The 24,071-nt window shown below is 47.9% G+C and overlaps 1 protein-coding gene across 1 annotated transcript; it reads left to right on the forward strand.

The window, feature by feature from the left end:
- Positions 1-11,707: 11,707 nt before the first annotated feature.
- On the forward strand, positions 11,708-23,440 carry LOC147413048 (coiled-coil domain-containing protein 40-like). Its single transcript, XM_086480744.1, has 16 exons — positions 11,708-11,726; positions 11,993-12,109; positions 13,585-13,742; positions 14,265-14,348; positions 14,437-14,656; positions 15,491-15,645; positions 16,470-16,592; positions 16,990-17,111; positions 17,834-18,077; positions 18,185-18,367; positions 19,608-19,853; positions 20,595-20,808; positions 21,360-21,529; positions 21,654-21,745; positions 22,348-22,468; positions 23,132-23,440. The coding sequence occupies exons 1-16, from the start codon at positions 11,708-11,710 to the stop codon at positions 23,438-23,440; spliced, it is 2,577 nt and encodes an 858-aa protein (XP_086336870.1).
- The last annotated feature ends 631 nt before the right edge of the window (positions 23,441-24,071 follow it).

A 24,071-nucleotide genomic window follows, 5' to 3' on the forward strand; every position in this document is an offset into this window, starting at 1 on the left:
TGCTCCAAGCCCTTAATCGGGCTCCAGTATGTCCGTGTTTGCCTTGTACTGGGGAGCCTAGACCTGGGCCCAGCACTCCAGATGTGTCTCACCAGTGCTGAGCAGAGGGAAAGGGTCACGTCCCCCGACCTGCTGGTGCTTTTCCTAATGCAGCCCGGGACACTGTTGGCCGCCTTTGTGGCCGAGGCGCGTTGCTGGCTGCTTCACCCAGGACCCCGGGTCCTGTTCTGCAGAGCTGCTTTCCAGACAGTCTGCCTCCAGCCCGCAGTGAGGGACGGGGTTATTCCTCCCCGGGTGAGGACTTTGCATTTCCCCTTGTAGGGCTTCAGGAGATTCCTCTCTGCCCGTTTCTCCGGCCTGCCGAGGTCCTGCTGAATGTCAGCACAACCCTCTGGTGTGTAAGGCACTCCTCCAAATGTTATCATCTGCAGACCTGCTGAGGGTACACCTGTTCGCTGTCCAGGCCGTTAATGAAGGTGTTCAGCAATACTGGCCTCAGTGTTGACCTCTGGAGCACCACTAGTGACTGGCCTCTGTGTTGCATTACCGCAAGGCTGCTTCTCCTCACTTCAGTTTCATTTCTCTCTCCGCTGCATAACAGCCAAATCTGGTTTAGAGCTCTCCAGGGTGTGTTTTGTTGTTACCTCTTCCTTTTTTTAACATGTCGTCCTCTGGGGTGAACGTGTACGCGCTGCATTTCATTTCTGATTACAGCAAGGCTTGTTTTGTAGCTTTTAGAAAACTTTTATGTAGATATCTTGGGTATGGTATGACTAAAGTAAAAGTGATAAATCCCGGGGCTGTATTTTCTGATTTTTGATGGTATGTGTTACCTGAACAGAAAACACAGGAATGATCTAAAATAACTGAATATAAGTCATCATTTGACTAAGAAGGTGTTCTGTACCAGAAATACAGTTTTAAATTGTCCCATGTTTTCTTTACTTCAGAAGAGTGGCATATGTTGTGCATAAAGTAATTTAACTTGCCATGGTAATTCAGGTCATTCTTTATTATGTTCTTTTTTAATGGATGGTTCTTAAGGAATTTGTGCATTCACATGTATGTTTGTGAACCTGCAATGCCCATGCAGAGATGGATTTAGTACCTTTACAGTCTAGATTTCTGGTTTGAGTCTGATGCCTGAAACACCCCCAAAACCCACCAACAAAACCGCCCACCATAGGATAGATGGGAAGAACAGACTAAAGCTCTGCTAAGCATTTAGAGGTTGTGCCAGCATGTCAGGTTTTGGTGAGCTTGTGTTCTTATGCCAGCAGTTGGAAACCTAATCAAGGAAATACATAGTCGTTTTTAACCACGGCTATATTAAAGATGAAAGACTTAAGAACAGAAACCAGTTGTTTTAGACAGTGTAATGGTGGATAGTCCTCACTCCAAAAGAATTCTGTTCCCTATAAAAGGAGGAGTTAAAAGGTGTAGGAAGAGTGATATGTTACGAAGACAGATGGCGTGGCAATATTGTTAGTCGTCATTTAGAAGTGGGATTTTGTAGGAGGGATTGCCCGAGTGGACAAACAGGAGGAGGGGAGGATGTGTTGAAAGGAAGGCTGGGAGCGGAAAAGGAGATGCAGAGCATGTGAGGTGAGGTGGGGAGGAGGGTGGGGGTGGCTGGAGGAAGAGAGTGCTGAGAGCCAGGGCTGCAGAAAATGCTGACGTGGGAGTTGCAACAACAGGGACCAGTGATCCAAGGTGCTCCCTTTTGGTTTCGCTTGCTTTGGTTCACGGGGCTGACTCATCCCCTGGAATTTCTTATCTCCAGACTTGTGGCTGGAAGTAGGTGAAGTGTTAGGTGAGGTTGATTGCTCTGTGCAGTGGGAGAGGAGAGAAGGAGAACAAAGTCCCCCTGGCTGAGAAGTGTCCAAGAGGTGTTGAACATAGTGAGCACTGTGCAGTTTGTGAGCACGTTTTGTGTTGCCTGCTTTCGTGAAAATTTGGGTGGTTATATTTAGGTTAAGGGATGTGAAAATGTAAATAAAATGGATTCCAAATATCTAGTGTTCATCTTCCCCGTGTATCAGCAGAAATAAACTAAACCCAGCCAGACTTCAAGCCTGACTGCAGGGTGATGCGTGCACAAGAAAATACTTTTGCTGGCGGAGAAAGCTTGGTGGAGCTGCCTAATCTAGGTGCCTATGTGGCAGACTTAAAAACCAGAACAAAACACAAACACAGTGAGAAACAGGTCACTTCTTCAACTGATCATCTCTTCTTTCGGCTCAGGGGGCTTTCTGTAGCCTGTTTGTTTGTCATGTTCTTCAGTTGCTTCCATAAATACCTTACTTGTTTTGTGGGAGCTTGAGTTGTTGAAAGAAAACCTTAGCAACATCTGATTCTTTCCAAGATAGTCTTTGGCTTTTTCAGAATGTCATTCTCTTGTGGAAACCACTAGCAATGCGATATTTTAATTTTATTAATAATCTGGTTTCTGTCAATAGTCATCTGTCTCATAGTAAACCATTTAATTTCACTGAATGTTTGAATTCTGTAGTTTCTAAAGGTTGAGCGGTTCGATTTTTTTACTTGTAGTACCCTCATGACCAGGGACTTGGTATTTTGATAGCAGAACATTGACGGCGAGAGGCCGAAGCTTATACATTTGACAATAAAATTGTGGAGATAAAATGGTGATGGAAAAGTAACAGTAGATCAGAGTGGCGTTGGCCAAAGACCCTTTAGTAAGAAGTTGGTTTAGGAGAAACCTTGGCGACTAAGATTGCAGCGTAATGCTTTTATTATCTGAAGATAGATAATTTGGTGTAGAAGGGTCAGGAGAAGCACAAGTAATGCTTCAAACTGAGTAGTACAAAACTTTGGCCGTTTTTACAGCTGCTTTGCAGCAGCCATCAGTTGAAACTGGAAGCTTGGTCATACAGTTGAATCTGCACCTTCCTCGAAGGTGGATGGCTGAGTTTTCAAATCCAGTAGCTTGCATTATTTTTCTTTTATGTTTCGTTAATAATCCTAGATGTTTCGTGGTGTGCAATAGTGAACAGGAGTTTCCTAGTGCGAGGGTTTGCAGCAGCCGTCACACGGCGTAAATGTTGCTTTCTGAAGCCGTCTGATTTCATTGGGCTTGTTTGGACAAAGGCACGGTGTGGCTATTTGTGAGTGCCTTTAGACTAGAAAGTCACTTAGAATTGTGGGGCAGGGGGAAGCAGAGGGGAAAGCCTGATGCGATTTATTTGCTGAGCTGAGGAGGGCTGGGGGGTGTTTTGGTTCGGGTTTTTTCTTCGGGAGGTCGACTCAGTCTGTTGTCCTCAAATGACTGAGTTCTTTGTTAGCACTAATGGAGGTTTGAGCTGTTCTGGAGCTGAAAGTAGTTTACTGTTTCAGAGTATTTTGTGATCTGCCTGTGGATGCTGCGATGAGTAACTAAAGAAGGGCAGGGGATTTTCTACCAGTTATGTGTCCTGAAATGCTGCACACACTGAAGCTCTGCAGAGGAATTCTGCTGTTTCAGCTCCTCAAACCAGGGTACTGCTAGCACTAGAGGTAGTGTATTCATGTGAGGATTATGTTCTGGAGTTGTCTGTGTTAACAGAGACCTTGATCCCTGGCTATTGACCAGTAGCAGCCACAATAACAGGATGAATGTGTCCAAAATGTCACCTTTAAATATTTTTGTTAGCTTGCCGTTGTTGTAGGAAATCATGTATTAGATCTATCTTTTTGTTTTAAGACAGTTTCTTAATAGTTGAGACATGATTAAAATTTCAAGGGGCAATCCTTCCGTTGGGTGCAAGGAAGTTTGTCAGGAGATGATCTGCCTGGTCTGGCTCCATAACATCGAGAACGTGGTTTTTCAAAAGTATAGAATGATCACAATTCCTATAAAATCAGTGTATGTCTGGCTGCCTCCAGGAGTTCCACCCTTAATCCTTTTTTCCTAGAAATACGCTACAAATGTTTTTAGTTAGAAACAATAATTGGAGCCCTGCATTTTTCTAATGCATAATTGTCAAGGAGAGTTACTTATTTGTAGGAGAGAAGCAGCAGAACCCACGGTCTCATTTGTGAGTCGTGTATGGGCTTAAGTTTTTAGTTCTTCAGGATGGTAACTTTGAAGTGATTGCTGTTGTTCATGCAGTCATAACTTCAGGGTTTTGTCTCCCCCACAACTCCCCAGTTCATGTCCTGAACAGAGTTTTGTACCTCAAGACCTGAAAACCTCCTAATAGCAAGAGTAATCAAAAGGCTTGCCATGTCAAACCCCTGCCCTTTTAAGCAATATCTCTGTTGTTGGGTGCTTTTACTGGAGTTATTTGAAATTGGATTAAACTCTCGCCAGAGGATGATTCCTTCACGTTGGCCTTTCCAGACTGCGTTCAGATTGAAAGCTGAGAATTGTGTGCAGAACCTTTGCAAAGGCTCTTGATTTTTTTCTTGCTTTTAATTCTACTCCTGCAAAGAAATTGTTTTCAGTGTTTATCGCACATACAGACTGCCTGACTGCATTTGTGTCTGAGTGCCACGTATGCAGTTAGCAAATGATTTTAAAAAATTTAAAATATTTGAGCAATTCTTAATTTGGTATTTTAGATGTGGAATATAGAGCGAGGGATTGGATGACCTGTACAGGGTCGCGAGGGATTTGAAGGGGGGTTCGTCCTCCTTTTCTTGCCTTTAGGTGCCTTAATCACAAGACCATCATTTAAGATAACAGTGTGCAGCAGTGCTTCTAAGAAACCCTCACCAGATCTGTGCCTTTGTGCTGTAACGCTGTGTGCAGATTTGTACAGCTAAACTGATGGGCAATAGACTGGAAACAGGCGCTGTAGAATTGCATTGAAAAGTCGTCAAACCAAAGGTGTTATTAAAAGGTTGTATTTTGAGGGGAGCCAAAGATGTCTGTGTTCATCAATTTCAGCTTGATTTCGTTAAAGTTTATGCTTTTTTCATCAAGTGTTAAGAACAACTTTGAGTATTCTGTACTGGTAAATGATTTCCAAGACTCACAGCATAGCATTTTGGTTTTTGAAGACTAAAGTTTTGACTGTGCTGTGTCTTGTAATGGTTTTGAACCGTATTCAGATACAAGTCTGCATACGTGCTGGTGCACTTCCACTTTCTGCAAGAACTGTTGGAAGGAGAGTCCCTGACACAGCTTAGCTCACACAGTTCCTTTCTTTTTTTTAAAAAAAAAAAGCGCCAAACAAAGCCAAGCCAAACCCTGGACAGGGAAACTTGGCAGACAGTCATACTGGAAAATAATAAACAGGCCTCTGCCAGGAGTGTTTGAAGTTGTTACGTTTGTCTGGTCGGGACTCGTAGCTGCTTAGAAATCTCTGAATAGCAACAGAGGAGGCAGAGGAACAATTTTTCTACAGGCACAGGGTTGAAATGATTCTTATTTGGAAGTCTGCCTTTGTCATCAAAGAGCTAGAAATATAGTGGGTTTTTCTCTTAAAGGTTGGTTTTTGTTTTGTTTTGGGTTTTTTTTCTGAAGAAATGAATATGAAGTTTGCTGGAGCATTCATTTTAGAACAGGACAGTGCAGAAACACCCCGGTGACACTGATGAATGAGTTTCTGACCAAAGCCACGACAAAATAAATAGCCTGACCTGTGGTTTTAGATCTCAAGGTCTTCTGGTGGTTTCGATGGCAATTCTTTTCTGCTTTTCCTAGAAATAAAGGAATTCTTTGTCTCTTAAAGGGCTAGAGCCCCAGGGATTTGAATGGCCAGCTTCTCTGTAGAGTTGCACAAGCCTTAGTCTTACTTTCTGTCAATAGGAGGTTTTCAGGTGGTTGTCCCAGCCCCAGCCATCGCTATTAATACTATGCTGTGGCGGTCACCTGTGTGAGAAGTTCCCGTTGGTTTGTGCTTTGCTCTCAATGCACTTTGTGTTTATTTTACTTTTGATATATTCAAGTTAATTGGCCAGGACTTGCAATAATCAGTCAAGTGTTGGCCTTAACTATGCAAAATACTTTTAAAGCACAGATTTTTATTCCTGGTTACAGTCTGTTTATTTCAGTTGTCCCAAGTGTTGGAATGACCACTGGAAGAGTAAGTGTTGACTGAAGAGCAGTCTGATGGTTAGGGTGTGAGAGTTCAGATTTTGGTTTTTCCATCAATTTCTACTGAGGCTTTGGAAAATGCTTCTAATATCGATAAAAATGTCAAATGAAGTAAACTCCTAATTTATAATTTGGCACAGTGCTGCACTGGTAATCTGATCTAAATGATTTGAATCTACTTTATAGCATTTTCCCTTCTTGGTCTAATTACAAATGAAAAATAGATCCTTTTCTTCATCGTCCTGAACTTTGCTCTCAACACTTCCAGGTTCTTTTGTTCTGGATGCCTGAACAAGTTTGTGTGTGTCAGTTCTTTCTTAAACTCATTGTTAGTAACCTCATCGTTATTGTTCAAAGGATTGAATGAAACCTTTCTCTCAAAAGGACCGGGAGCCAGGACAGCAAAATAATAAAACTGGCTAGAACAAAAGTGATGCCATTAGTACTGGAAATAAAATGCAAATACTTCCAAATCTGAAACACGAGAACGGGAATAGTTGTGTTCTGTGATACTGGTGTTCAGAGAGTTTTCCAGTCTCAAACTAGAGCCTCTAGTTAAGTAGTACTCTGACTGCTTTACAAAACTGAGTGCGTCCTGACAACCTTTTTATTTTGAGTGAGAGACAGTTGCAACTTTATAGTTCAACAGCCCCCAAACATTTTACTAGTTAGTGATCTTTGTGGACTGTGAGTTCACTGCAGCGATAACTCTCCAACCGACCTTGGGGACAAAAAACTTGGATTTGTCAGTGTACTTCTGAACTTGTACAACTTCTTGATCTGTCTCCTGACACTGGATGATTAGCATGAAGTTGTTGCACGGCTTCAGAAAGACAGCCTGTCTTTTCAGTTCTTGGAAATGTCAGTGATAGTTTCTGAGGAAGACTTAAGTGCTCTTTTGAGGTGTGTCTTCACTAAGCAATGAGCAGTAGGGCTGTTGCAAAGTGTATCACACTGTTGACGTTAACACCCTGCGTGCTTTCGGATCTGGTCACGTCCAGTGACTTTAGGAAAAGTCATAGCTTGGCGTTCAAGTGCATTCCTTACTCAAGCTTGTCATGACAGGGCACGTAAGCTGACATAATGTGCCGGTAAAAGCTCTTAGAGCATCTCACTACAAAAAGTAGAATATACCACTAGAGGCACATGGCTGAACAAAACCAGTGTGGAAGGTGCAGAATCACTGAATGGTGTTTTACAAGGTTCACCTGGGTCTTCAGATTTGGTTGTTAATCTTTGGAGTTCTCCATAGGGTAACCAGCTGCAAGGGTATCTAAACACACGGGTATAAAGCAAAGTCTGTTTTGAAAGAGATCGAGACAATCACTTCTCTGACAATGAACAGGAAAATATATTCAGTAGCTTCTAGTCCTCTCTTTTTTTCTTTTAGGGCTAGCTTCTACTATGCCAGTAGCTGTAGCATGGGAAAACAATGGTTTGGGCAGATTACCATGTGTGTATTCTGCCATCAGCGGAAAAAAAAAGACCTAATTAATGCTTATTTCCGTAAGCCCTTGGGTAAAAAGCAATAAAACCACTACAGAAAACCAACTAGTAGGGAATAAACTGGCTTCAAATGTTTACTTTGTAATAGCTTCATCAAAAGTTATATTCATATGCATAAAATGCATAAAACTACCTCTCATGGCTAATCTATAGTGTTATCCCCAAGTTTTACCTGTTACTGTGATAAGGAGACTTTGTCCTGTTCACTTACAAAGTGTACAGTGTCCTGGGAGTTAAACGGATTGTATTTCGTTTAGTTTTATCCCCTCTCCATTGCACCTTCCTTTGGCGACTATTTAGTCCAAAAAGTCTCCAGTGTGCTTTATGGGTTTTGTTTTTTTCCAGATCTGTACTACCCCGGCTTTTGTACAGAAACCCTTAGTCCCCATGGACCTTTGAGTAACGCAGTGAGATGTCTGTGTTTTGTTTGGATGTTGTTATTTCAGGTGTCAGGTTGTACTGAGGAGCTTAAGGAAGTCCTCTGGGTATCTTAAATGTGGGAAGTCCTCTGTTCTTTATTAAAGCTCTGTTATTAAATATGGAGCCTTTAAACAGATAACAGATAAAAAGCGAGGACTTACTTTGATCTGACTAAATGATGATGATGGTGGTTATTATTTTTTTTCTCAGTGCATTGGAAATGCAAGTTCTCTTCCATTCTTTAAGCAGTCCTGTTGCTTTTGATGATCCATTCCACTCAAAGGCTTAATACAGTAAGATTTGAAATATTTGTAGTGAACTTGTGTAGCTATTTGATTCCTTTTTCTGAACATGGTGATCAGTAGCCATAAATTTTCACAACCTGAATCAATGAAGTTCTGTTGGTGGAACTTTGTGTGCAGATTTGTGTAATACATGCTGTTCCTTGCCATCTTCAATTTAAGCAGGATTTTGTGTAAAGCCCAACTTCTTAGAATAATAGCAGCAATCCCAGGGGACATAAAAGAAAGTATCTTGGGAACAGAGGTAGACCTGTGTTTTTGATTTTGTTTTCAAATGAGAACCAGTTCTGTAGTTGTAGTTGCCAGGAAACATTCAACACCAAAACCAAGTCAATCCAGTAACACACTGTCTGCTTGAGCTGTCAGAGAGCTTAAAACAATAGCTCTGAGGTATGAACTGACCCATTCTTAAAACTGTGCCAGTAGTGATCATAGAATGATGGAATCATTAGGCTGGAGTAGACCTCTAAGATCATCAAGTCCAACCGTTGACCTAACACCACCATGCGCACTAAACCATGTCTAGAAGCACTACATCAACACGTTTTTTGAACACCTCCGAGGCTGGTGACTCCACCACTTCCCTCGGCAGCCTGTCCCAATGCTGGATAACCCTTTCGGTAAAGAAATTTATCCTGTTGTCCAGTCTAAACCTCCCTGGTGCAACATAGAAGAATCATTTTGGTTGGAAAAGACCTTTAAGATCATCAGGTCCAACCGTTATCCTAACACTACCAAGCCCACCACTAAACCAGGACCCTGAGCACCACATGGGTGCGTCTTTGAACACCTCCAGGGATGGTGACTCCACCACCTCCCTGGGCAGCCTGTTCCAATGTCTGACCACTCTTTCAGTAAAGAAAATTTTCCTCATGTCCAATCTAAACCTCCCCTGGCACAACTTGAGGACATTTCCTCTTGTCCTATGGCTTGTCACTTGGGACAAGAGACCGACCCCACCTCACTCCAGCCTCCTTTCAGGCAGTTGCAGAGAGCAGTAAGGTCTCCCCTCAGCCTCCTCTTCTCCAGACTAAACCACCCCAGCTCCCTCAGCTGCTCCCCATCAGACCTGTTCTCCAGAGCCCTCACCAGCTTCGCTGCCCTTCTCTGGACAAGCTCCAGTACCTCCGTGTCTGTCTTGTCCTGAGGGGCCCAAAACTGCACCCAGCATTCGAGGGGCGGCCTCACCAGTGCCCAGTACAGGGGCACGATCACCTCCCTGCTCCTGCTGGCCACCCCATGGCTGACACAGGCCAGGATGCTGTTGGCCGCCTTGCCCACCTGGGCACACTGCCGGCTCACGTTCAGCCGCCTGTCGACCAGCACCCCCAGGTCCCTCTCTGCCGGGCAGCTTCCCAGCCACTCCTCCCCAGCCTGTAGCGCTGCTGGGGGTTGTTGTGGCCGAAGTGCAGGACCCGGCACTTGACCTTGTTGCAACTCGTGGAACTGGCCTTGGCCCAGCGATCCAGCCTGTCCAGATCCCTCTGTAGAGCTTCCCTGCCCTCCAGCAGATCGACACTCCCACCCAACGTGGTGTCATCTGCAAGCTCCCTGCGGGAGCACTCGATCCCCTCATCCAGCTCATCCATCAAGATGTGACACCAGAGCGGTCCCAGTGCTGAGCCCTGGGGGACACCCCTTGTGACCGGCCGCCAGCTGGATTGAACTCCCTTCACCACCACTCTCTGTGCTTGGCCATCCAGCCAGTTTTTAGCCCAGCTTGGAGTGATGATCGGAAATGTCCGAGTACTTTACTGTGTCACTGTTCATTGAGATAGAAAGTAGGACCATATCTATATACATCTTGCATTCTGAAAAATGTAGAGCCCAGACAGGCTGATAGAGTCAATAAAATGAGTAAAAGAACAGGTGTAGGTGGATATTAAACTAAACAGCTGCAAAGTCTTAGATTTGGAATTGTTTTTTCTGAAGTAAGTATTGTAAAACTTTAGACTTACTGCTATAATTATTGTCAATTCAGGATGCTTCAGTTGCAGGGCGTACACATGTTAATTGGTGATGTTTAATAGTATTTATTGCCTTGAAGAAAAACTACCTTCACTTACCTTTTCTTTTGCTTCTTTGTTGTTGGGCTTAAGGTTAACTGTGATTGGATGGCTTGAACACTTGTCAGAATACCTTTGTGTAGAAACTGGAGTCAAATAAAAAAATCCAAAGCCAACTGAAAGACTAGACGAGGTCATAGGCTTTGAGCAGGGAGGTTGGACTAGATGGTCTCCAGAAGTTCCTTCCAACCTCGACTGTTCTGTCAATCTGTTCTGTGACAGAATAACTGCATTTAATAAACCTGCCTTAACATAGGTTTATCCCAGTAATTTGTATTTCAGACTTTGTTCCTTGTTTTGTTGAAATTTTTTAACTCATTCTGTTTGTGATAAGTAGAGACACGGACAATTTAAAGTGTCAAAATCCAATGCGAATTTTATTATATTAGCAAGCGAACAAGAGCAAAGGCAGCGCTGGGCGGCCGGGGAGTCTGCGCTCCGCCAACGGCTCGCGCCTTCCCGCCTCGTGTAAGCACATTATATACAGTCTCATTTCCTGCATTCGCGATGTCACAATCAGGGCGATACTCTGCGCATGTTCCTTCTGTTGCTGGGGGGTCTTTCTCTGCCTCCTGGTGATCCTAAGGATGAAGGCTGAAGGTCTTCCTCGTTGCCCTGTGGGTGAACTTATGCAAGAATGTGACTACTCAACCCCCTCAGCTGCGGGTCCTGTTGACTTTGCCGGATGTCCTTCGGTTGGGCTATCAAGCCTTGCGGGCACATAAATCTTCCATCCATACCTTCCCATACAGGTTTAATGAACAAAGCACAATATGTTACTTATTACACCGACCATCCACCTTCATGTCTCTGCTGATAACAGCAAAGGAAGAGGTAGATACTGGGGCAATTTGAGAGAGGACCCCCTCCCCAAAAGGAAGGCAATCCTAAATACACCCCAAGCTTTAGGGAGCCAGCCCAGAACAGCAGAAAATAAAGTTAAAATGAACTCTTTCGCATTCCGCCAGCCCCCAGCCGGCAGCACACCGAGCGCCTCGGGGCTCCGGTGGGAAGGGAAGACAAAGAGCGGGATAAAAGAAAATGGATGCGTCCCCGGGGTGCTGGGCAGCGTCCCGGGTGCCTCGTCCCCGCAGCTCCCCCCGCCCGGACTCCAGCCCTCGGCGCCGTTACCTGCTGCCCCGCACCGGGGCTGGCGCCGCCAGGGCGGCCGGGACGCCGCGGGCCCCCCCCGGGCCCGGCGGGCTGAGGTAGTGCGGGCCGAGCGCCCCCCCCACAGCCCCCCCCCCATCTCCACGAGCCGAGGTGGTGCGGCCCGCGTTCCCCCCCCCTCCACGGGCTGAGGTGGTGCGGCCCGGCGCGCTCACGTGACCGGGTGTTGCTGCGTCGCCTGGCAACGGGAACACGGGAACATGGCGCAGACGGCGGCGGGTGAGTGCGGGGCTGGGCCGCGGCCGGGCCTTGAACCGCCCGGCCCTCGGCCGCCCGGCCTCCCCGGCCCCGCGGGTGCCCGTGCCCAGCCCCGCGGCGGCCTGCAGCTGGCGGGCCCCGGGGAGCTGGGCTGGTTCTCACTCTTCCCTCCGCTCTGGTTGCAGGCACAGGCCATCCCCAGCCCAGCAATATGGAGGAGGCCGCCGGTGGCGCAGCAGAGGGCTCTGGGGTGGAATCCGGCTCCGCTGCGCGGAATATCGTCCGAGTTCCGTTGCCTCTTGCTATGGAGGTGATTTCCTTCAGAACGTTCGCGGGGCAGCATGATGTTCCTACGCTCTCCTTGCAGAGTGATGGCTTCGTGGAAGCAGTTTCAATAGGGAGAAGTAAAACAAGGGAGCGGTTGTTGAAGTCTTGCCCTGCCTATTAAAAAAACCAAGTTAAATGTAGTTGTAGTTCTGTGTGTCAGCAGCGTCCTGAAGCATGTGCTTCTCACTCAGCTCCCAGATGGCTGTAGGCATGTTAAACGGGAGGTTGCCCCCATCTCACAGACACACGTACGGGGGCTGTGTTCGAGGTTGGTGGTGCTAAGTTTTTTTTGTCTGTTGGTACTGCACGATACTTGAATTTGGCAAATGATGGTACGGGATAAAATGGTGTCTCTTTAAAAAGAAGATAATAGTTTGGCTACATGTAGCACCAGCTGGAGGACTAAAATCCCTAAGGGCATTTTTTTAAAAAATAGACGTGAGCCAGAGACACATCTGAAATTAAAAGTGGTGTGTAGAATTTTTGTCAGGATCTTTACCGTCTTCATGCTGCCTGGGTGACTGTTCTTGTGAACGAGATTAAACTTCAAAATTAAACTCCCATGACAAAAAGCAGTTGTTACAGCACCGTAGCATGAGCATTAAACCAAATGCACAACCTGCTGTAACGCTGCTGTTCTGCTTTTTGCCTGTGTGTGTGCTAGGCAGTAGAGGCGGAGAATGGGAGCGACAGTGAAGAAGAAGGGTCCGTTCCTCTGCAGGACCAAAAAGAGACATTTCCACCAGCAGAAAGAGGAGCTACAGAGCTGTTTGTTAGTTCTGCAGAGGTGAGACACTAACAACACACACAATCTTATTCACAGAAGGCATGGCCGGTATTTGTAACTTCAAATTCTCCTGGGGCGGTTTTGTTGCTGCCAACACAAACCCGACCAGAACTGAACAGAGAGAAGCTAACTGGTCAGGCACAAAGTCTACAAAAGCTGTGACAGAGCTGGAGAGGTTCCTCTGTCGTGCTGCATGTGGGTAAAGGTGGTTTTTGAATCGGCAGAGGCACAGCTTTGCCAGTGTATCTGTGGGCTGAGTTTAGAACAAGGCCCTCTTGCCGATTCTGTGTCTGCATCGTTCTTGTCTCGTGGTGACAGAAACAAGCAGATTGTCAGGGCAGACTGAAAAGCTGTTTCAGGTGGTGGATTTTACGTTTCAGAAAAAATCCCCTGAGACTTTCTTGGACAAAGTCGAATTAGACAGTTGTCCTCCTGCGTTGGGTGACATGGAGCAGCCAGTAACCGAGAGAGAAAACCCTCCCCTTCCTTCAGGAGCTCCTCAGCAGGTGTCTGTGTGGTCAGCGGAGCGGAACAGCTGCACAGAGTCAGGTATCCTTCAGTCCCTTGCTAACAGTACAACACTCCATACCACCCGTCAAGCACAGTTTCTAGTTTTCTCCGTTTCTCGTCATTGTTAGTCCAACTGGAGGCACAACGCTTTGAAATCTAAGCATTTTCTTTGTCTTTTTCTTCTCTTTTTTTTTTTTTTTTTCCTTGGGGGGTGGGGTCCAGGTGACATTGGAGAACCCATTTCTCTCTGCTCAGAGACTGCCTTTGAGCAGTTGGATCAGCTCACCAGTGAGCATGGTGACCAAAGGCGGGAACAGACATGCCAGCAGCGTGGAGCTGAGGGGCACGAAATGAGTGGAAGAAGTGAAGAAACCGTAGAAGAAACAGAGCTGGTTGTCTTGGATCTAGAACATGTGAGAAGTCCTCCAATCTTGTCGTTCTTCTTCGCAGACCTGCTGTTTTTATTTGTATGAAATACACAAGGTAGATTGTCAGCAGCGGCTCAGCCATAGGCTGAAACCACGTGTTTAAAACAGGCTTTTGCAGAAGTACTGACTTCTGAGCGTGTCTGCTCCCTCAGGGTTAACCCCAAACGGGAGGCTCAGGAGGGAGCCGTGTAGTGGGTAAATCTGATACTCCTCAGTGCTCCTGAAAGAGAAGTACTGTCAGCAAGAGCGAGGGGATGGGCTCTCAGAGGCAGCTCTTCTGATGTGTTTCTGACTTTCAGATATCCTCAGTAGTGGCTTTCTGCTGTCAACAAATACCCACTATGTAACTCCTCTCACTCGTTACAGTGAGCGTAGCTAAAGGAAGAATGCAAGGGTCTGTGGCAGAAAATACGCTGTGTTATTTAACAGCGGGGGCAGCAGTAAGGTTTCTTCATAATTTCTTTACACAAGTACGTTGACTTGTATCAATGTCATACTTCTTGACAGCCTCTGATGAGAAGATTCCAGGCTGCCCTGAAGAGTCACCTCACTAAGCAGATGGAAAAAGTGAGCCTAGAGCTTCAGGAACTGGTACGTGGCATTCTTACTTTGCCTTCCCGCAGCAGCCCACCCCTGCCCGAGCTGAAGCCAGGTAACTGGTTTCCTCTTGTGTTTGCAGAGGGCAGCAGCGAAGAAGGGGCAAGCAGAGAGGGAAGAGCTTGGGCTGGTTCTTTACGGAGCGCAGCAGCAGCTGGCCCGCCTGCAGCTGGAACTGGAGAAGAGCCACGACCGCCGTTCTCAGGTGGCCGCAGCACGTCAGCAGCTGGAGGAGGAGCTGGAGGGCCTCAGGCTTACTTACAAGCAAATGTGTCAGAACACACACGATGAACGCCAGAAAGGTGACCGAGGCAGCCCTTGCCAGGTTTCCTGGCTCTAGTACTGTGTGGAGAAAGGGATTTATTTGAATCCAAGTCAAGCATTGGATTGAAAAATACAGTAACATTGATCAGGAATCAGGCACTCGCTGAAACCTTTCACAGGTATTCCTGGTTGTTTCTAAGACCGTGTGGCTACCTTGTACTTCTGAGAAGGTCTTTAGGACTAAAACTGTTCCGGGCAGATGGGCTGCTCTGTGACTTAGAAGGAGGAAGATCCTGTCGCTCTGTTACGTTTGCCTGTGTCTCTGTAAGGGTGTGACGAGATCGCAAAGGTCGTGGGTCGTGAGGGGCACGCGGGAGCCTGAGAGTGCCATCCGTGTGGGAACCCGTCCCAGCCAAAGAAATGGACTTGACTCATGCTGGTTGTGCTGCAGGCCTGTGGGTAGGGGACAGGAAAACAACTGTGATGGCGAGGGTAGCTCAGCGTAGGATAAACTGCCTAGAAAGGTTTGGCAGGTTGCTGAAAAAAATAGAGAAGCGTTCAACAGACTGAGAAAGAGACAGTTCTGTTTTGGGGCAGAGGAGTGGAGTCACAGCCTCCTGAGGCCGCCCCTTCTTTGATCTCCTGGGCTTCTGAGTGCTGGGAAGCAATGAATTGCTTACCAAGATATTAGCTGTGCTTGTGGAGCTGTACTCCAAAGCCGATGCAAATTCACATTTCAGGGGGGCTGATTTGGCTGGTCAGTGTGCGAATTTGGCTTTGGGTGTTTCTGTGTTTCTTTCCCTTTTACCTCTGTTTAAAGTGTGTCTTACAAACATACTTTTCTGTAAATATTTTTCCCCCTGCCTCCCCAGTCTCTGCAATGCAGACCCAGGTTGAAAACTTGGCCTTGCACCTCTTCTACGTGCAGAACACGGCCCATATGCACCATAATATTTTACTAACGAAACGGTCGACAAAGAGGGCTGAGCTGGAGAAGGCCCAAGCTGACGTGGAAAAGAAAAAACAGGTATCAAGTAAAACTCTCTTCTTTCAAATAAATAAATGAATTCAGGTGACAGCTAGCGGTGAGTCTCGGAGGACGTGCTGCCTTGGCAGAAGGAAGGCTGTAGTGAATATACAGACACCATGGAAGGTGCGTGGGGATATTTTCCCCAAATAATTGAAAATGAGAAGAATCCCCACCACCAAGATAGTGGCATGTACTGAACAGAATTTTTTTATGAGCCTTATAATAGGAAGTAGTAATCAGTAGTGATCACTCTTCACGCAGGCAACGGGGGTGTGGGGGCAGAAAGATATTTAGCAAAGAAGTATCATATGTTGAAGTCTGGAGAATTGCTCTGAGTCCCAAGGAAGAGCGAACTTGGAAGGTGAACTGAGCGGTCGGTGTGCTGGAGCTCCCTCTGCTGCCTCCTGCTTGCAGCAGGACACCAACTAATTACTGTTGATGCAGAATTGCGGGCAAACGGTTGAGATGGAATGGGTTTAGATGGTTTTTAACAAAGGATTTTAAACCATAAATTATCAAGATTCCCAGCTGCTGGAGAGGTGGCGCAATGTAACCCATGCTGGCAGGGATGACTGCTGCTTCAGATCTGAAGGACCAATTTCCTACTGTGGGTGGAACGATAAAAACCAGCAAAGAAGGTTTTGTTCTCTTGAAAATTGTCACTGCTGCATTCAGGAGTCGTTTGGATAGGAATGGAAGAGTTTCAGTAGGAATCAAAGCTAACTGAATTCATTTTCAGCCCAAGTTATTGCTGTAGAATTTAGTTGGTTAAGCCTGAGATTATGTTACTCATCCTGAGCTGTTTGGCTCTGCCTCTCTAGGATCTTCTGGTAGACCGCTTGACCCGGAAAGCCTACGAGCTGCAGGAACAGATTGCTCTGTTCGAAGCTCAGTTTGTGGCTCAGGCAGAGGACACAAAAGTAACTCGGCAAGCAGCAAATGAGGTAGGAGAATGCTTTTTTTTTGCTTCTGGTTAATATTTCCCTCTGGAAGGACCGACCCCGTTGGCTCATGCTCACGTGGTAGCTACAGTGTAGGACAGAGTTGTATGATCAGTTCCTGTTTGGAGGAATGAAGACTTTTTTGTTTTGGTTTGTTTTGTCTTTCCCTTTGTCCTCAAGAATTGCCTATAAATCACTTCCTCCCCCACCCTCTCTGCATTTTTTTCCTTGCAGACCTATGCTCTGTGGTCGGGGGTGACCATAAACCAGAGGCACGTTAGCTGAAGCTGTTCCTGCCCAGCGTATTATGAACACACACCAAAAAAAAGGCATTGTAACGTGAATTTGGTTTCCCAGCCTAGTATAGATTTCTCCTGTCTACAAATCCTCTCTCCCCCAGGCTTGTATGGAGGTTCAGGCTATTAACATGGAGAAAAAGCGACTGATGAACCACTGGAATAGCAGCTTGGCGGGAATGAAGCAGAGAGATGAGGTCTATATCGCCACCCAAGCGCTGCTGAGGTACGGTATCTGAGAACAGTCCCAGGAGAGACCTCACACGGGTTGGACGGGAGGGATGCTGAAAGGGGCAGTGCGTCTCCAGTTTATTGCTGCGCGTGTAGGATATGTCAAGCAGAACAAGTTTGCTGCTCTGAAGCACGTAGTAAGGTTAAAGGATAGGAAGCACAGTTCTTCGTCACTATTCTGTATCCAAAACACAACTCTCCCCCAAAATGTGTGGGGTTTTTAAAGCTGTTTAGAGTTTTTCTGTTCATATTTTAGTCCTTTAGAAGAGTTCCTTCACCTTTGCAACATCTCTCAATCCAAAGAGCTAGACTTCAAGAGGGATTTTACCTGTCGCTCTCAGTTAGGGTTTTGTGATGCCTTCAGAAATCATCAGGAAAACCGTCCTGTTGTTGCCAAAGGAAGCGCTTATTTGCTTTGGAGTCAGCCTGGCTGATTGCCTGCAATGTGCTTTGATGGTGGCATCCTGGTAAGAGTGGGGGGTGGGGACAGGACTGAAAGCGGGAATTAATTTTCCTACGTACGTTTGCTTTTCAGTCTTCTGTCTCCATCCATCTTCTGATGACTCTGCACTGTCACAGCAGGGTGGCCTTTGTAAAGATCTTCCTCCTTGGTCTGTTGTCGCTGCAGTAGCGTGTTTGAAAAGAGGAATTTGTAGATGACTGTTCAGCGCGTGAGTCTACCCCTGTGGTGATTTTCCATCCTCTTTGCCTCTCCAGCAAGTACAGACATGACCTCAAGTCCCTAGAAACGGACATCCATGGCTGTAGGAAGTCAATCAGGAAGGAGGAGGAGAAGAATGAGTTGCTTGTCGCCATCCTGAGCCGTTCACAGAACGATGCCAACATGACAAAGAAGCTGATTGCCCGGTGCCTTTCCAGGCAGGAGGCCTTGAAGGTGGAATCTGGCACCTACGCTCGCGTTCTCCACGAGACAGAGCAGGCCCTCAACAGGACCAGGATGGTGAGGAGAGTTACTTGGAAGAAGAACCTTTCAAATCAGACACAGATGTTTAATCCCCTTCCCCAAACAGTTGTAGTGACCCTGTCTCCTGTCTTTCCTGCGTTTAGGATCAAGCTGCTTGTCTGAATCAGTTGCTGTCCATCAGTAAGGACATAGAGAAAGGAACTGATGCCAAAGTGCAGATGGAGAACGAAATCATGGCAAAGCTTCAGGACCAGATGGTGTCCAGCAAAGCCACAAAGCACTTCTCGCAGCTGGCTGCAAAGCTCCGTAGGAGAAAAACAGACCTGGTGTGTTATCTCTTCCGTTTGGGAGGGCGGGGGAAGGAAACCGCCCTGAGCGGTGTTTCTCAAGTGTGTTTCGTCCGCGCCTTCGTTCTGCTTTTCAGATCTGCAGTTGAAGGTCTGCTGAGTTTGTGACTTCAGTTTGGTTCTTCCAGTGCTCTTATTGCGGGATTCTGGTGTACGCGAGAGGGTTTGGCCAAAAAGGCCTTGACACATAATGTACTGTTCTTTCTTTACTTAAAAAACGGGACAGAACGATGAATTCTGGGAGTTTTTACCATAAAGTAGTACCAGTTCTTATGTATTGGAGGAAGACAGTGGATATGTAGTACTGCTGTACTCCACATTGAACTAACCTGTATCTCTGTCCGGCATCATGGAATGCGATACAGGCCTGCTCTCGTTCCTGAGTGAGGATTACAGCCCAAGGAGCAATCGAACCAGACCCACAGTTCTTTGTGGCACGATCAGTTGCTCTCTTTGGGAGTGTGTAACTGGAACAGATAGAAAAACTAGAAGATTCAGCGTAGTGTTTGTGGTGTTGAGTTGTGTGGGCTGGCACTAACAAGGCACCCACACCTCTGTATTTCTGCGGGTTACTTCAGCCTGGCCCTGGGATTTTTAAATCGGGGGCATTATCTTGAGCAAGAGGAAGAGTTCCAGGGCTGGCTTCCGTTGTGAGAGAGGGGCCCCCCGCCCCCTTCCCACAGGCACACCAACAAGCGGACACTCGCGTTGTCTCCCATCAGCACCTGCGGTGCACGGCTGGATGTAGCCAGAGAGTCGTGGCTGCTGGCGGCGCGGGGGCAGCAGAAGTCACCCGGCTGCATTCGCGCTGCGCTCAACAGGCACCCGCCTTTCTGGCTGCTGCGGTGGTGGTTCGGTGAGGGACGTGTTTGTCGGGTGTGGTGGAGAATGTCCTGCTCCGGTGAGCCGGGCAGCTGGAGACACCCAGGCAGGGCAGGTAACTGCAGAGGTGATGAGCGCGGCCTCTTAAAGGCTTTGGGATGTTTGGGCTCCTTCATGCTCTTCAGCAGCCTTATGGCAGAGGTAAATGTTGGTATCTCCGTCAGGAGATGGAGAAACAAAGGTACAGAGCGGGTAAGTGGCTGGCTCGCAGCTTGTGGCACAGACCTGGGAGGAGAATCTAAATCCCCTGACTCCTGTGCCTCGGGAAGCGGGCGTTCCAAATCAGTGGGCTGCTGCTGGTGACAGTAATTTGTTTTCTGTCTGTTGGCGTTCCTAGGAGCTGCATTTTTCCAAGGTTGAGAATGATGTGGCCCAGGTTATTCTGAATGCAACTCATACCAGCTGCAGGCTGACAGTTCTCCAAAACACACTTTGTCAGCTGGACAAGGAAGTAAAAAATACCTGTGACCTGATCAGCTGCAGGGAAAGCGAGATTGCAAGGTGCAGTCTCCTGACCGAGAACAGGCAAGCGGTGCTCAGCCAGTACAACAAGAGGTTGGAGAAGATTCTTGCGCGGCAGGGGGTATGTACATTCCCATTTCAGTCCCAGGCTTGATTTTATTCTTTGTGGTGACCAGAGGTGCCCCTGATAAATGTAACTGTGTAAGTGCTGAGTAGTTAAAACTTTCAGGCATCAGTATAGAGGTTTAAAAGCTGCACTAGTTAATGTAAATGTTTACGTCTGTCAAACAGCTCTTAGTGCACGGGGGGGAGGAGCTGGCATGAGGGAATTGTGAAATGAGGGTGTGCCCAGCACAGATTTCTGCAGGGAGTTGTCTGCGCCCGATGAAAACGTTGAATGACATCAATACTCTGGGAGTAACTAGGGTCTCATCAGAAAACCTGCAAATCCTGACAAGGGGCGAATGGAGCAGGCGGGGTGATGTAGATCACTTGGTGCTTGGCCCCATTCAGCTGATAGATACCCAGGTCTGCCCCTGGCACCGTGAGCTGCAAGACCTTTATAGAGCCCAATGCAAGAATGAGTGCTGTGGCAGACTCTTGGACACCCAGGTGTGCCTGTTGTAGGAGCTTAGGAGGCCCCTCTCGCCCCAGAGCCTGAGAGCTGTTCGGGCTTCCCTTGCATTTGTTCCCGTGAGGTCAGGAATGATTGGTCCCATCCAGCTCCTGGGAAATAGAGGCACAAAGGAAGTAACAGTATAGCGGAAGTATTCGGTAGGCATCTCAGCAGCTGGACCGGCCTTCTGCAAAAAGTGCTTCAGCAGCTTCTGCCTGATTAATCCCCAACCTTGCCCTCATCCAGGGTCAAGAACTGGGGCCACTGGAAATGGAGATCAACAAGCTGTCCAAGCAGATAGAAGAATATCACTCTGAGGTGATGACGCTACAAAAGCACTGGCTCAATCAGCAGCAAGAGCTGGTCAAGTTAACACACCAACGGGAGGAACAAGTAGCCTCCCTGGATACGTTAAAGAAACGGATCACAGTAATGCAGCAGAAGAAAGTGCGCAGGGAAAGTAGGTCATTCCCCAACTCTTTTTAAAACGTTCAGCTGTGAATGGAGGAAAAAGGGAGCGAGGGCTTACGGACGGGTGAGCCAGACCTTCACCAGAGAATGCGCCGTGCTCCTACGTCCATGTGAGCAGTAACGCAGGCGGCCCCAGTGCTGCTCTGGGGCTACGAGCCAGGCACCTCTGCTGCTCTGCCTGGCGTTATTCCCTGTCCCGACTGATCCCGCTGCCTTAACGGGCACAACCGAACCGAAGTGGCCGTGTCACGTGCTACACTTCTTAAATAACGTTTGCAAGTAGTTGGTGGGTAAATGTCCCCACCACGATGGCGCTTCCCTTGGCTCAAACCAGCTCTTTTCCACAGCAGTCTCCTTCAAAACCGTATTTGGGTTTTGGGCTTGTGGAAAAACGGTTTGGCTGGGTACGTGGGACGCAGGTGGCTCTGCAGGCAGCGTTGTCTGGTCTGATGGCAGTCTGTCACGCCTTGCCTGTGTTCCACCTGCTGCTTGTGGGAATTTTAAGACTTTTTTTTTTTTTTTTTTTCTGTTCACCTGTAGATGAAATTCAGCAGGAAACAAAAGAGCAGAAAGACATCGAACGTCACATGAGGAACATGTCCAATGACTTGATAAAGCTGAATGTGTTGATCCACAAGAACAGCAGCAGCTTCGAGGAGCTGCAATATGGCAACACGATCACCGAGAACGAGTTTGTGCGCTCTCTCAAGGTACAGACATCTCATTTCCAGGTCTCAGCCTCCCGTGCAGATCGGAGGCAGACAGTGACCGTGTAAATCTTTCTTAGTCTGACCACGTTGTGTTGTCTGACAATGTTATGCTTCCCAAACCTAGGCAGCAGAAAAAGAGTCGGTTGAGATGCAGGAGAAGCACAGTCAGCTGACTGAGGAGAAGGAAAGACTCCTAAACAGCCTGGTGGAAGCAGAGTAGGTACCAGAGAGGTTCTTGCTTTGTGCCACCCTCTTTGAATGTAGGTGTCCATGTCACCTTTCCTCTCTGCTCGTCGAACTGAACCAGCAACAGCAAATGTGCTTCTGTCCTTCTCGGAGAAGATGAAAGGAGTTTCATGGATTTTGGGGCGCAGAAGCTGAAAGGTGCTTTAGCTGTCTCTGCAAGCAGCGAGAGCCGTGAGGATGTCGGCTTTAACAGTTCCAGCAGGCTCGTGCTGGACGTTGCTGAGATCTGTATGGGGTGACTCTGCCTGCGCTCTCCTCCGCCAGTAACTCGGAGCGAGCGTGCTGCGCTGGGCAGCTCACTGGGGTCCACCAGCCCCCGGCAGCCTGGGCACGCTTGTTGTTAGTCACCGTGCCACCACCGTGCCACGTTGTGGATGGCGGAGCTCCCTGTCTGGTTCCACGCTGCTCCTGGCTGCCCTTTTACGTGTCCCACATGCAAACCCTCAGGTTCTGCTGAACCTTCAGCTCCATGTTCAGGACTGAGCTCGGGAGCGTGCTGCCACGCGTGCACAGGGAGCGAGCGTCCTCTCGGGCGCTGACAAAGGTGCCGCTTTCCCTTTCTGTCACTGAAGGCATCAAATCCTGCTGTGGGAGAAGAAGATCCAGCTGACGAGAGAGATGCGTGCGGCAGTGGAGTCTGAGTCAGGGCACGGCGAGCTCCACGCCATGAGAACAGAGATTCACAGGATGCAGGTGAGCCCCGGGGGAGGAGCACTGGGGAGGGGAAGCTGCACACGATGGATTCAGCTTCGGCGTTGCTGAAGGCAGGAGATGAGAAACGGGCTGGGGAAGCAGCATTGCCAGGCCACAGCAATGTTGGAAATCGTACACCCTCCAGCTGGGCTGAATGAAATACATCCAGCGTGCGTGCTCTTCGTGCCTTCCTTGCGCCTGCCGTGTAATGGGCTGCAGCAGAGTCTAGAGACACCTGAGAAATCTATTTAAAACATAATATGTTTGCCACCTTATGCCGTGACCCCAATTTATAAGCAAAGGAATGTTGATGACTAAATATTGCATCATCTTAATCACTGGTTAGGGAAGCCTTCTGTCTTCTGGCAAAGCAACTCTTCCCTTTTGTTCCCAGGTTACTTTACTCTTCTGCTTTTCCTATTGCTAAGGAGTTCCAGTGAAACCTTTTGAAGATTACTTTAGACGAGTTGATAATCCAGCCCTTTGCTTTCTAGATCCACACAGGGCAAACCGGGTTTGGGTTTAGAGCAAATTTGGCTTGCCAACGCTCACGTGTCACGTATGTCTGGTTTATGTGGAGGGGATGTGCCGCACAGAATCGGTTCGGTGCCGTTTGTGAACATTGGTTACTTTCAGCCTATTTCATATCTTGACACACGGCAGGTCCGCTACGGCCAGCTGATGAAGCAGCAGGAGAAGATGATTCGTGATATGGAGGCATCTGTTTCTCGCAGAGAGGTGATAGCGCTTCGTGGAGAGGGTCAGAACAAAAGAGACAAGAAGCTTGTCCCCAAGAGCGTCTTCCACTGCAAGAAACAGGAGCTGAGAAAGAAGATCAGCAAAGCCCAGAAGGTGAGCGAGCAGAGCAGGGCTGCAGGAGTTCACCGGGGCTGTAAGGAGCACCAGGGTGGGCTGAGCGCAGACACGCGGGGTGTCGGGACACAGACGGGACAGGCTTTGGAGGCTCCTTAAAAAACCCCACAGGAGAGTTCTGGGGAGATGGCTGGGAGTGCAGCTGGACGAAGAACCACACTCTGCCCTTTCCTTCTCTTCCGTTTGCCAGAACATTCAGGACTGCAACGCAACCCTCCTGGAGCTGGAGAGCGCCCAGGCGTCCCTCGGTGCCGCCTTCTTGGAAAAGCAGCGAGAACTGCGCAGGCTGGAGCCTGAGTGCGACGGCCTCGATGCAGACGCAGAAGCTCGTCGGAACAGGAAGCGACGGGTGAGCGGCTCCGCTCCCTGGAGCTCGCGAGCCCGACGGGACCGGCTGCTTTCTCCTGGTGCCGGCTCCCCATCTCCCTGTCTCGCCACCATCCTGAACTGAGTGTGCTTGGCATTTTAGCGGCACTTTAAGTTAACTGAGCACACCTTGAGGGCTCATGGGGGTCCTGAATTTGGGCTGCAGTTGTACTCTTAGCGAGGCAGCATTCACCTGGAGACATCAGCCTGAAGGACATGGTTTGTGTCTTGAAAATACCCGGTCACAGCTCTCCTCTGTGAGTGCTTTCTGGCTGCTCATATGTCACAGATTTGAGAGCCAGCTGAAGGTCTTGAATGCCCTCCTGCAAAGGTTGTAAGTTGGTCAAACTCTGTCCTGGCGAGG

This window comes from Leptosomus discolor, unplaced genomic scaffold (assembly GCF_034619465.1).
Source record: "Leptosomus discolor isolate bLepDis1 unplaced genomic scaffold, bLepDis1.hap2 HAP2_SCAFFOLD_164, whole genome shotgun sequence".
NCBI lineage: Eukaryota > Metazoa > Chordata > Aves > Leptosomiformes > Leptosomidae > Leptosomus > Leptosomus discolor.

Coding starts and splice junctions, on each gene's coding strand:
- LOC147413048 (XM_086480744.1), top strand. Junction 16,593..16,989: donor CTCGGCAAGCAGCAAATGAG/GTAGGAGAATGC, acceptor TCTCTCCCCCAG/GCTTGTATGGAGGTTCAGGC. Junction 18,368..19,607: donor GTAGGAGAAAAACAGACCTG/GTGTGTTATCTC, acceptor TGGCGTTCCTAG/GAGCTGCATTTTTCCAAGGT.